The sequence below is a fragment of the Heteronotia binoei genome, chromosome 6 (genome assembly GCF_032191835.1).
Source record: "Heteronotia binoei isolate CCM8104 ecotype False Entrance Well chromosome 6, APGP_CSIRO_Hbin_v1, whole genome shotgun sequence".
NCBI lineage: Eukaryota > Metazoa > Chordata > Lepidosauria > Squamata > Gekkonidae > Heteronotia > Heteronotia binoei.
In genome coordinates this window covers 16,411,921-16,425,107 of record NC_083228.1, presented here as the reverse complement: position 1 = coordinate 16,425,107, position 13,187 = coordinate 16,411,921, and the positions used below count along the sequence as shown (strand labels likewise).

The window sequence follows — 13,187 nt, the reverse complement described above, 5'->3', positions numbered from 1 at the left end:
TAATAGTCACTAAAGGTAAACTGAAGCTTCCATGCATAAGATACCTTCTTAAGAGGCTCAAATTTAAACTGCCTTAAAAGTGTTGCTTCCAGCGTTTTTTAGGTTGTGGTGCATGTTGCTTATGTCATTGTAGGTTGTTGTTCTTTTGCAGTATCTCTGCATGCACTGTATTGTTTAAACCATACCATTTACCTTTTAAAATAATAATAATAAATAATAATAATAATAAGTTTTATTTATATCCCACCCTCCCCACCGAGGCAGGCTCAGGGCGGCTAACAAGACATGGTGTGTACCATGATTATAATACAATTCATATGATAAAATGCAGTTAATAAATACAGTTAAAACAGTTACTTAAAGTTTTAAAACCACAATAAATTAGGGGTGCTAAAATGCTCTGTTTCTTCATAAACCCGTATTCCGCAGAGGATAGAGGCTCCCGTCCTTTCCCCAATTCTCAGGGAGTCAAAAGCTGCACAGGTGCTGATTCTCCTGTCTTGTGGTTGCCGTGACATGAAAAACTACACCTGTTGGGTGTTTCCCTAGTTCAAAGTTTTCCAAAGTCCATATTCCCCATTTCTTTTGAAATCTATCTACCCCTTTCCCAGTACTGCTGCTGTTTCTAAATTTCTGCATAACAGATATTTGCCCTACAATATGAAATGCCATTCATATCGAAATGGTTGTCACTGAGACCAGGCGAACTAAGATCAGAATCATTTTCATGTTTACTTGGGAGTGAGTGCCACTAAACGTTCTTTAAAGCAGGGCTCTTTTTCTAGCAGGAGCTCCTCTGCATATTAGACCACACCCCCTGATGTAGCCAATCCTCCTAGAGCTTACAGTAGGCCCTGTAGTAAGAGCTCTCTAAGATCTTGGAGGATTTTCTACATCAGGGGGTGTGGCCTAATATACAGAGGAGCTCCTGCTAAAAAAAGAGCCCTGCTTTAAAGTAAACAAGCAAAAATTCAGGATACCCAAAGCCATAACAGTTTATAAGAACAGGTTATTTGATTCCTGTTTCTATATTATAAGAGTTTATAAGAGCAGATTCCTTGATTCCTCTTTCCATATTCGGGAGAGGAACATCTTTTAGAGCAGGGTCTTTGACCTTTTCAAGCCTGCAGGCACCTTTGGAATTCTGGCACACAGTGATGGGCAAAGCCACAAAAATGGCCACCTCAGAAGGTGGAGCCAAGTACAAAATGGCTGTCTCAGGAGCAGAGCTGACACAAAATGTCAAAAGAATGCAGTAACTCCTCAGTGTTTCAGGCAGAAGCTCTGTTTAACATGATGCCTTTTTAAATGAATATCTTGTTTTAAAATACACTTATAGTAATGCAGCAAAGATCCTTGTGCTGTGGTGGCAACTGTTGCAGAAGTAACTTAAAAAATACGCACAGCCATCAGACCTGCAGTGACCAATCAGAACTACTGCTGGATAAAAGCCCCACCTGTCGTCACCCACTTTGTAAAAACACTTGGTAGGCACTGGGAAAGCTGTCGTGTGCCGTGGCATCCACAGCCACCACATTGGTGATCCCTGTTTTAGAGATCCTTACACCTTCAGAGCAGCCCATTCCACCAGAGTTGTGTATTCTGTACCTACTTAAAAGTGCCTTTGATGATGTTTGTGAGAAGAGTTTCTGTAGGTAAGCATGGATTGGTCAGCGTTCTCTTTAATAAGCAGCATGCTACTAATGTTGTGTTTCAGCTGGGCTAGAGGTGTGAGCAAAATGCTAACACTTCGTTTGTGTCTCCTGTACAAATAGTACTGAAGGGTATTTTAAAAGGTCCAAACGATTTCGTTCACAGAACATTAACTCGAAGAATTTCATCTTGGCTTAAAGGTTCGGCAGAAACTTGCTCCTCATTACGTTAATGTAGCGTGTGAGAGTTGAACCAACAAAGGGCTTAATTGGTAGTTGTTTTTCATCTGGCTTCTCTACACTGCCGTGCAGACCACCTTTTATTCATTGTGTAATGTCCTCCACAGCCCCCCATCTGATACCATTATTGGGATACCACCCAGATTTCATGCTGCAGATATCCTTGCTGCAGAGGGACACCTTTTTTGCTGTTCACACCATTTGTAAAATATAAATCTTGCCTGATTTCGCACTAGGGCTTTTTTCTGAGCGGAGAGCCCTTTTGAGCCCGGTGCTTTGCTCCGTTTTCACATAAGTTGCCCCAGAGCTGCGAGTTGGCGCACTGTTCTCCTGTGGCAAGCAGAAACCGCTTGGAAGAGGATCCTGCTTGCTGCGGAAGAGTGCTGCGCCAACTTTCAGCTCCAGGGCAACTTGTGCAAAACCAGAAAGAAGTTCCGGGAGCAAAAGGGCTCTCCACCTGGAACAAGCCTCGTGTGAAATCAGTCATAGTCCCTTCATGTGGAAGAGGGAGTGTATACAGTTCCATAAAAATATGAACACCCGGGACAATGAGGAGTCTTGCTCTTCTTTGACACTTAAATAATGGCATTCGCTGAGCACTCCATCACTAGGGCTGCACAGAGAAAAGAGGATACAACAACTGAAGAGTTTTCCTTCTACATAAAAAAATGGAAGGAAGTTTATCAAACGGTGTGGTCACGAAACAGGAGTTGGGTTGCTTACCCTTGTTGCATCACCAAAGATATTGCAATCGGTGCTGATAACATTTGCATCACCAGTTTATTCCCCATGATTAGCATGACATTCACAGAGCTGCTAAGTGTGGGGAAGTAATGGTTTTCCCCACATCTAATGCAGTTATCCATTGAGTGTTGGGAATCTACAATTCTTGTGTCACAGAAACGAGGGGATGAAGCATCATCTGTGTCCAGCAAACAAGCACAACACCAAATCCTAATACTGCAGACATGCTCATGTACTGGTCACTTGGGATTCTCTCAGCTGTTTACAAAGGCATTAGTTGCATTCTCTGGGACAGAGATGAGCTCCTCCATTGCTATTCATTGGTAGCTGTCTGATCAAAAGCTGTGCCTGTGAGTGTATGTGTGTGTCGTGCCTTTGGATGCTTCCTCCTTCCACTACTTGCCCTCCTCGCTTCTGTTTAACTATCACCTCTTCACCTTTCTTCCCTTCCTTTCCTGAAACTCTCCCACCCTAGCACGGAGTACGTGGAGCGTTTCAATCCCAACGTCCTGAAGGATTCTGCCCTGTCTACGCACAAACCCATTGAAGTGAAAGGGCCCGGGGGCAAGGCCACTATCATTCACGCTCAGTATAACACCCCCATCAGCATGTATTCTCAAGATGCTATCATGGATGCCATTGCAGGCCAAGCCCAGGCCCAGGGCGGTGAACTTGCTGGGTAAGCTTGTTTCCTTTGTGTGCATTGGTTTTTCGTTGCATGGTACACAGTCCTTTCCTCCATCCCTTATCTTCGTGCATTCCCGTGGGTACCACAGTAGGGAATAAGTTGATGGGGTTAACGAGTCTTGAATGCTTGGAGGAAGGAATGGTTTGTAATGACAATTATATAATTATAGACTTGTGTTTATCAAAAGGAAGATAATACTGAATGTAAGACAACCCCCGCTAGAAATGGTTATATACAAAAACGTTGTCATTAGCGTACATTCCTACAATTTGTGTTTGAATTTAAGGATTTAATTACATGAGGCATGTGATGCATATCAACTCAAGGGTCCCCCAACCTAACCTCCAGTCACTTAGGGCTGCCAAGCCCCTCCCATGTCTAAACAAATTGCCATTGGGCAAGGGTATCAGGTCATTTGCAGGGAAAACCCACAATTGGCATCAGTCCTCTTTAGGAATTGTCAGATAGGCAATGGTTTTGTCATAGAGTTTCTGTTGTTCCCTAGAGAGGCATGATGTCTGATAACCCTAAGTCTAGGAAACCCACCTTCTGTTGCTCACTGCTGCTTAGGAGCAGTGTGCAAGGAGACAAAGGGCTCAAGCCTGCCCTCATGTGCTATTTTCCCGAGTGTAAACAGCTACAGGGGAGACTCATCAAATGGTGCTGATTTCCATGGCGATTAATCACTGATCAGTTATGTTACCCATTTATGTCCCTTGTGCACACCTAATCAAAATATTACTCAGCGAGATATTACTCATGCAGAAAACATGCTTCCATGTAGTCCAGTCCATGTATGAAAAAGGATGAGTCATTAACAGGAGTCTGCCACTTTACACCAATGCAGAGTAGTGGTTAGAGTGCTAGACTGAGATCTGAGAGATCCAGGTTCAAATCTCAGCTGTGCCATGGAAGCTTGCTGGGTGACCTTCAGTCTGTCAGACACAGTCAGCCTGACGTACCCTCATAGGCTTGTTCCATTCTGGATAAATGGAAGAGGGCTGAATAATGTTGTAAAATGCTTCGAGTCCCGATTGGGGAGAAAAGTGGGCTATAAATCTTTATGTAATTATCTGTATGTTAATATTTCCAATAGTAATTTGTTTGGAGTGAGAGATGTATCTTTGTTTAAGGCCCGATTGTCTGAACAGTGGAGATGCCTGTGGCTGAAGGCACTTTTTGAACGTTCATCATCTTAAGCATATCTTCATCCTACACTTAAACTGCTTATTGTCTCTCCCCAGTAGAACCTAGGAACTATATTTTATATGACCTCTAACAGAGAATTAATTTCTCATTAGTTCTACCAAATTACAATCCACAGGAGATACAGTAATGGATATAAAACTCTTTTAAGGTTTGTGGTTGTGATATGTCCTGATAGATGCTGCTTAGTCAATATTTGGAGAACAATATAATCTTCTTGCAAGATCATCTTCTTTACTTTCCTATTTGCTTCACATATCTATATCCTGCCTCAAGCACAATAAAATCAAGCAGTAAAATACCATCAGTAAAACTTGCAATCAGCAGCACCGCCAAAATGATGAAGTTACCTTCAGTTGTGGGCTTCTTTTCCTTTAAGTGACCATCCCATCTGCCATCGCATACCTGCTTTCCAAGATATTTAGAATTCTGCAGGAAAATATTCAGAATAAAACATGCCGGTCATGAAAGCCTATAAAAATAATTTGCATATAGCAGGTTTTTTAGTCTTGTTTGGATACAGTATGAAGCAAAATGAAGATTTTGGGATCTTCTAGCTGCCCTAATAGACCAACCTAGCCCAGAAGCTAAGTAATGGCCAGCATGGTTAGAACGTGGACGGGAGACCACCAAAGAAGGCCGGGGATGCTATGTAGAGGAAGACAATGGCAAACCAGCACCAACCACCACCACCCAATGAGGTGGAATTCATGGGGTTATCATGAGTCCTTTACTTTTAAGGATCTAGCTAGACAAGGCTGCAGGTCTTCCCAGTCATTTTAAAAGACAAATAGCAGCTGTGTGGGTCTGGAACCATGGCACAGGGAGAGAACAGATTTAATTCTTCTACTGTGGCCTGGTTTCGCAGTTGAAGCACCCATTCTTTTAGTGATTGCTCTAGAAAAGGGGGGGGGGACAAAATGCACTTAACTGGACTTTCTGGGGCTAACAACAGCACGGGGGATTGTTTTTAATTGACTAAACCACATGGGGATAGAAATTAATCACTTTTTAAAAAAACATGTTTCAGTCTGATCCAAATCAAGACCCACTTCAGATACTATTTGCCTTAAAAAGATGATGAGAGGAAGATCTCATCAATCTCCTGGCTTTTTATCTAAGCCCTTCTCAGTTTTACAGTTTTGGTGCTCCAACCTCATCTAACAGGACAGTAAATTGCCCAAAATGTATAGTTTCCATTTTTGTGTGAATAGCGTGAACATATTCCAGTTTCGGAATGTGTGAATAATGTACCCTCAAAAAAATCAGGGTTTCTGATCGTGAGTATCAAAGTTGGAGAATAAGTGGTTTGCGCTGTTTACATAAAATGGTAATGGCACATATTAAGAGAACTGCAAATACTGTGATATCACCTTACCCATGGTTGAATTGTCAGAATCATAATAACTGAAAGGATTCTGGTGAGATCCTGAAGTAATGCCAAAAAAAAGAAAAGAAAAGGGGGTGTTAATAATACATAAAATTGAAAACAAAACTTTTCAGCTGTCTCATAAAACTGATTCAAGAAAGATTCAAAGCTAAATTCAAGTCACTGAGTTTGGATTAATTCTAGTCATCATAAAACTCACAGAAAGCAGTGTCCTTTCATATTTTTCACAGAAAAAATGAGAAAATGGTTAATGTAATTTTATGTCTTTCTACTTATTTTGTGCACCATAACAGATGTGGGATGGAAGCAACTTTCTCACTGGTTTCTAAAGAGGAAGGAGAATGTTAGTAGTCGTAACAATTGCTATTTTTTTTTTCCAGCGCAGATACTGTCGTGTGTCTCTTGAATCGTGATTTTTAATGTTAATGGTTGCTTTTCTGAAGCATTTTAATTATATATAATCCAAATACTGGATATTTCTTGGGGAAAAGATACGTAGTTTATTTGCTAACAGGTAATTAGGGGCTTTGCTCTCTGTATCTGAAGTTATATGCTGCTGCTTATAGATATAGATGCAGAATGGCAGGTCAGGGATGCACATGTGCCTACAGATGTTCACTTGGCTGCACATTGGCCAATGCTTTCCTGTTGACCTCAGATGAAGGTGCATATTCCCCTTTGTTTGTTGATCTGTATTAGAATGGAATCGTTTTTGCATGTGTTACGATTTACACCTACTGAGCTTGACTACTGGGTCGGAGTCAAGACGTTTAAAACAGTGAATGTGGTTCCTTTAAAACAGTGAATGTGGTTCCTTTAAAACAGTGAATGTGGTTCGTTTAAAACAGTGAATGTGGTTCATTTAGAACAGTGAATGTGGTTCATTTAGAACAGTGAATGTGGTTCCTTTAAAACAGTGAATGTGGTTCCTTTAAATCAGTGAATGTGGTTCGTTTAGAACAGTGAATGTGGTTCATTTAGAACAGTGAATGTGGTTCATTTAGAACAGTGAATGTGGTTCAAGGGATCGCCAATCTGTTTGACCCTGTGGAATTCTGGCACAACTGTGGAGGATGCAGCCACAAAATGGCTGCTGCAGGAGGCAAAGCCAGCCACAAAATGGCTGCTGCAGCTTAACTTCGGTCAGACAGTGAAGATTGTGCTGTGGTGGCAGGTACTGCCAAAGCAGCATTTTTAAAAATCTGCCCAGGTGATCAAATCTCCTGTGGCCAATCAGAAGCCTGTCTTCGCAAAAGTTGAACTTGTCCATACCCATTTTCTAAAATCACTTGGCAGGTGCCACAAAAATTATTTGAGGGCATCAAGGCTCCCATGGCACCACATTGGGAAGCCCTTTTCCAGACAATAAACCATGCCGATCACCAGTTAGTTTCAAATAATTTTGACTATGTGATCTGACTTCAAATGAGAGTCCATTTAGACACTGATTTAATCCCCCCTCCCCAAAAAAAATGCTTGGAGACTGTTACTAAAAGAAGAAAGTAACAAGGTCTGAAGAGTGGTGATCACATATTCTTTCACACAATAAATGTTTATTTCTTACCATTATGTGAAACCAATACTGCGTTTAGAGGGATGCTGATAGCTGTGTTGATTGGTTATACACAGGGCCGGCCCTGCCACTAGGCAAACTAGGCAGTTGCCTAGGGCATCAGTCTTCTGGGGGCACTGAATTGGTACCCCCACGTGACTCAGTGACATTATCAGTGCAGAGGGGGGTGCAAGAAGTTCGCCTTGCCTAGGGTGCCGGGCAGTCTAGGGCCGGCCTTGGTTATACAACTCCAGTGACTTCTCTGAAATTGTACTTGGTATGTACATTGCCCTTGATCTCTCTCACTGTGCCGTTTTGTGTGGGAATTCAAAACCTGCATCCTTCAGGGTGCCAAACAGCAATAATGCTGCTATATTTTTATTTTTAACACAGCCTGCTGAAAGCTGATAACCAGCAAGCTTATTCAGATTGCTAATGTGCTGATGTGTTCCTTTGTGCTCCCTATTATTGATACTGATTTCTTCTCTTTTTCCCCCTCTCTTATACAATCCTGTTGCTTTAATTGCTCATACTAATGTTGCTCTGTTGCGCACATCCCAACTCTCCATAATGATGGATCCTAAACACTCAAATGCTCCTTGTTGGGTTTTGATCCTATGACTCACAGTGAATCTCCATTGGCGTAAGTAGACTTATCTTTCCAACTCCATAGAATGAAAGAAGTGCATATTATAAAACTATATTTCTAATATATATATAAGGTTCACTTCTTTCAGATTTTAGAGGCATTTTAGCACTGCACTAACAGTGTGATCCTAAGCAATTGCACCTTCTAATGGATTTAGATGGGTGTAGCTCTTCTTAGGATTGCAGTGTCAATGACCCATAACAAACTCATAACTTCAGAAAACCATTTCACTGCTGATAATGTAGAATTTTATTCCCCCAGTGGATATTTATTAGGTCAGCCTGCATCTTTGGGTAGTAGAAGAGTTGGGATGCTCCCTTCTCTTCCATCATGTAGATAACATTAGGTATGATGTGAGTGGTCCCCATAGGGATGCCAAGCTCCCACTGGGGGTGGGGGATCCCCACCTGGGGGGACCCCAACCCACTGGCAGGGAGCAGACCACTGATGGGATCCCCACCCCCAAAGAGCCCCATCACCACACACCATCCCTGGCATGATGACATCACTCAGAATTGACATCATTGCACTGGGGACATCATGTAGGGATGCTCTAGGACTCGTGCTAAAAACTCTGATACCATAGAGCTTTACCACAATTCCTAGAGTGTTTTCTGATGTGACACTCTAGGAATCATGGTAAAACTCTATGGTACCATGGAGTTTTTAGTGCGTCCCTGCATGATGTTCCTGGTGTGATGACATCACTTCCTTCAGGGCTCTTCAGGGGCAGGGATCCCCCCAGCGGCCTGCAGCAGCGGAGGGACATGGCAATCCTAGGTCTCCGTGGATTCTCTGTCATGCAGACACAACCTCACTCCTTTGTTTGGGGCAAGAGTTGATTGAATTGGACCTCCATAACATTGGATGTCCACATGGGACTCCTCCATCATACGAAAGGTTATCTGGGTGGTAGAAAGAGGAGAGTATTCATCTTTCCACCATGCAAAGTCTCCTGCTAGCTCAGTGAATATCCAGATTGGATCAATATTTTGCTGAAAATACTTTATTGCATTTATTCAAACGCCTCGTTTCCCATGACAGAATGATGCAGAGAAAGATGTTATGCGCTCCAGAAAAATCTAGATTCACTAAAGGTGAAATTCTACTACTTTGAAAGGCATTGAAAAGTGGACGATAGTTAGAAAATAATCATTGACTTATTTTTCTGCATGGAGCAGTCTGAGTACACATTCTCTTCTCAAAGGCATGCCCATGAAAATGTCTCAATAGTAAACCATATTTTTTAAAAATCAAAAAAATGCCTTGCACATGCATTGAGATTGTTCTTCGTGGTTTAGCATTTTGACTTTGAGATCCATGCTGAACTATGTGCTATGAAGTGCTCTCCCCATGTGCTTTGTTGAAAGCTACCATCTCTCTGCACAGCATTCCCCCCATTTGTTGAGCTTCCTAATTTCTTACTTTCCAGAATATTTGTTTTGCACAGTAGATTTCATTCTGTGCTCTATATGTAACGTGTTTCATCTCATTGACAAGATTATTTTCGTCTGTTTTTGAACATTTTTGGTTCAACTTTGCAGTTGATAAGAATTTTGTATCAAAAAAAGTGATGTAGTTAGAGAGGCCTGAGTACTGATTGTGGTAATTACATAAATATTCTGCTGTGAAATTCTGGTATTATAGTTTTCTTCCTAGCATTGAGGGACACAGGCCTGCAATCCTAAAAACACTTTCTTGGGAGTAAGTTTCATTAAATAAAATAGTACTTATGAATAGGTCAATTTAGAATACTGGATGGTCGAGGATAATGCCCAGATATTATGTAAGTGGGAAAGAGAGAATTCTGTAGCTATGGCTCATATTGCTTCTTATTTTCACTTATAGTCATTTTTTTTCACCATGGCACAAGGTGAATTACAAAATTAGCAAGCAATTTATTTAAAACAGCATAATATATACAACAAATGATGCAATAAAATTGGATTGTGAAAATAGGAAACAATGCAATAAAAACTATACAATACATTCTGTAAAATGATAATGCATTCAGTAAAATGCAATTAAACATGTCATAATTAAACATAATTAAATAGTAAACAGGCCACAATTAGAACTCCAGATCTATTAATCGTTTTTCTGTTTCACCCATTGTAATATCAAAAATCAAGTTAGCGAGAAGTGTTCTTGAATACCTGCTGTGAACATTTCATTTCAATAAAATCTTTTATCATTCCGTTATATTTCTGCCCCAGTCTAATTAAATTATCCCTATAGGACTGTATTTCACAAATGTGCATAGCAATTTTAAATTTTTGAATGAGTAACGAGAATTCACTGGAAAGGCCAAGGTTTACCCAAACTTTCAATGTATTTAGTAGTAAGAACCATAGTTGTGATAAATTTTCAGGAACAGTACATTTAGTATAAGACATTAGCATTTACTGATGTTCATACCTGAGACCAAATTCTGAATACCTTACTCAAATTTAATTCTGCCTTTGTGTAGTGAGGTCAGGAAAGCGGAGGGGGGGGCGAGTATTTCTTCATACAACATGATCATTGTGTTGTTAGCATAAGGTGATAGCCAGATGGACCCTGGTCTGAGCCAGCAAAGCCACTGAACGTTCCATTGGTGGTAAACAGGAAGTTTGGACTAAATTGATTCTTCTTCCAACAAGTTTGAATGCTGATTTTTTTTTACTGCAATACCTGTTGTTTTTTATGTGTTGGGGTTTTTTTTTAATTATGTAAATTGTAAAGTTCTTGTGCGTATTAAGTTCATCTTCCTACCTCAGACTGGAATATGCCTAACCAAATTTCTGCGGTGTATGCACATTTTGAGAGAAGACACACTATAGCAACAGGATAAGTCGCAAGGAATTTCCTTGCTACACTGGCAAGTAAATTTCCTGGGAATAGGACCAATTTCTGTACCCATGCGCTAGTCAAAATATGAAATGGTGCTATCGTTACAGGCAGATATAGCAGCCATAAAATGGATATCTTTTTTAGTCACATTAGTATTTTTAAAAAAAATATTAAATTAAAGAACAAAAACCAACAGATAGGTGATTTCAGAATTCCAACATGTAATCCAAATATACGTATAAATCTACTGCAAAATGGTAACGGAAAAGCCTGATAACATGTAGATATTTTGAGATCTTTGTCTAGCCGAATCTCTGTTTTAACATCTTAGATTCGAGTCCAAAGCCCAACAAGATTTTTTAGGTATAAACTTTCAAGAGTCAAAGTTTCCTTAGTCAGATAGTGTTGGTCTCTAAGGTGCTACTGGATGCAAATCTAGCTACTCTGCTGCAGGCCCAACACAGCCACCCTCTGAAACTCTGTTTTAATAGGCTCTTTTCTGTTTATCATTTTAGTCTGGAAAGGCATTTGAGTTCGAAGATCTGATAGCAAGCTATTACTGTTGGGTTTTATCATTCCATTCCTATCATTTTGCAGCTGTGATTCTTAGGGCGCAGTCACCCTACTCTAATGCGTTTTGCAACTGGATTTTCGCTATTCTTACACAGTAAAAATCCAGTTGCAAAATGCATTATTTAGTGTAGTATAAACGCACCCGTAGTGTCAACCTCAATAGCATGCACAGTTTCTGGCAGTTAAACATTATTGCTTAAAAGGGAAAGGTGCTTCTCAGTCTATGTTTAAAATACATCAGGAATTGTAAAAAGATGTCATTGGGCCTGAAAGTGTCAGGGCCAGTCTACACATACTGAAAAATGTAATATTATGGAGTTTCCAGGCATTGTGATAGCAGCATCCACAGGCCCTGTGTTCATGCCTTCTTGAATCATAGGCTGGCCAAATAGCTACTCAAATATTGAGACTATGAGCGTTTTCGCACTGACCTTACTCGGGAGCGACGTCCCTCTTCACTACGCAGCGTCTGCGCGGATTTCGCACTAATTGCTCCGCAGAACCCGGAAGAGCCGCAAAGTCCCGCGGCTTTTGCGTCGCAAATGTAAACTGGCCAAAAGCCAGTTTACATAGCCAGTTTACATTTGCGACGCAAAAGCCACAGGACTTTGCGGCTCTTCCGGGTTCTGCGGAGCAATTAGTGCGAAATCCGCACAGACGCTGTGCGGTGAAGAGGGACGTCACCCCCGAGTAAGGTCAGTGCGAAAACACCCTCTGAGTGATCACATGCAGCTCTTGTTATTCTTTATAAGCTGCTCATACAAACGTTTTTCCCGATACCTTGGACCATTGCCAGCCATTTGAACCAAGGCACACAGACTGAAGCGGTATATTTTCAGCCTATCCTGTGGATAGACTCGCTCGATAATAGAATACAGAGCATCCCGTGCAGGTCATCCTTACCTAGAATATGGAAACAGAAGCGATTTAAAATGGTTTCTCTTTTTCAGTCCACCCGTTCTTCTGTTATACCAGAAGAACATTTAGATCACCAGACTGACGGGAAAGAAATTGGTGGGGGTGGGGGATTCGCACACAAATAGCAGGAAGGTGCTGGGGAAGGGAGGGTAAAATCCACAGGAACCGTTTTACAATGCACCTCTTTCTGCATTGCAGTAGCCTCCCAGTTAAAGATCCTCATGTAGACAGTGCCTCTCCAGTATATCAGGCTGTACTTAAAACTCAGCACAAACCCGAAGACGAGCTTGATGATTGGAGCCGCCGTTCTTCCCACCTCCAGTCCAGGTCTTTCCGCATCCTGGCTCAGATGACAGGAACTGAGTACAGTAAGTCAGGCTGGGAAGCCGCAGTTCACACGTCTTTCACACTGTTTCCTTTCCCACTTTTGCACACCTGATGTTTCTAAATAGCCTCTCCATTGTAGGCCGGTCTCTAGGGAGCGTTTTGTTTGTTTTTTTAAGTCAAAAGTTGGCTGTATCACAAGAGAAATACTTTAACTGGATCTGTGGATTGGATCTTTAATCGGTTCTGTGGATCTGGTGGCAAGCTATAATAATTAAAGACAATCCTGAAACAGATTCTACTTTTATTAATATTTAAATTAATAGTTTCTTATATGCACCAGAAAGCTGATATAACTTCCAAAGAAGTCAAGCAATGAAGTTTTGGACAAAAAATGTATTCCAGTATAACGCCTTTCT

The 13,187-nt window shown here is 41.1% G+C and overlaps 1 protein-coding gene across 9 annotated transcripts in view; it reads left to right on the top strand.

The window, feature by feature from the left end:
- Window positions 1-13,187, top strand: part of LDB3 (LIM domain binding 3) — a 208,251-nt gene that overhangs the window by 132,734 nt on the left and 62,330 nt on the right. For 3 of the 9 annotated variants that reach the window (XM_060241070.1, XM_060241073.1, XM_060241076.1), the window contains exons 5-6: window positions 3,112-3,315; window positions 12,643-12,812. In XM_060241070.1, coding sequence (XP_060097053.1) covers window positions 3,112-3,315; window positions 12,643-12,812 — 374 coding nt within the window. Of the gene's footprint in view, window positions 1-3,111; window positions 3,316-8,100; window positions 8,116-12,642; window positions 12,813-13,187 lie in introns of all 9 variants that reach the window. The other 6 variants (XM_060241066.1, XM_060241067.1, XM_060241068.1 and 3 more) reach the window with 3 other exon arrangements.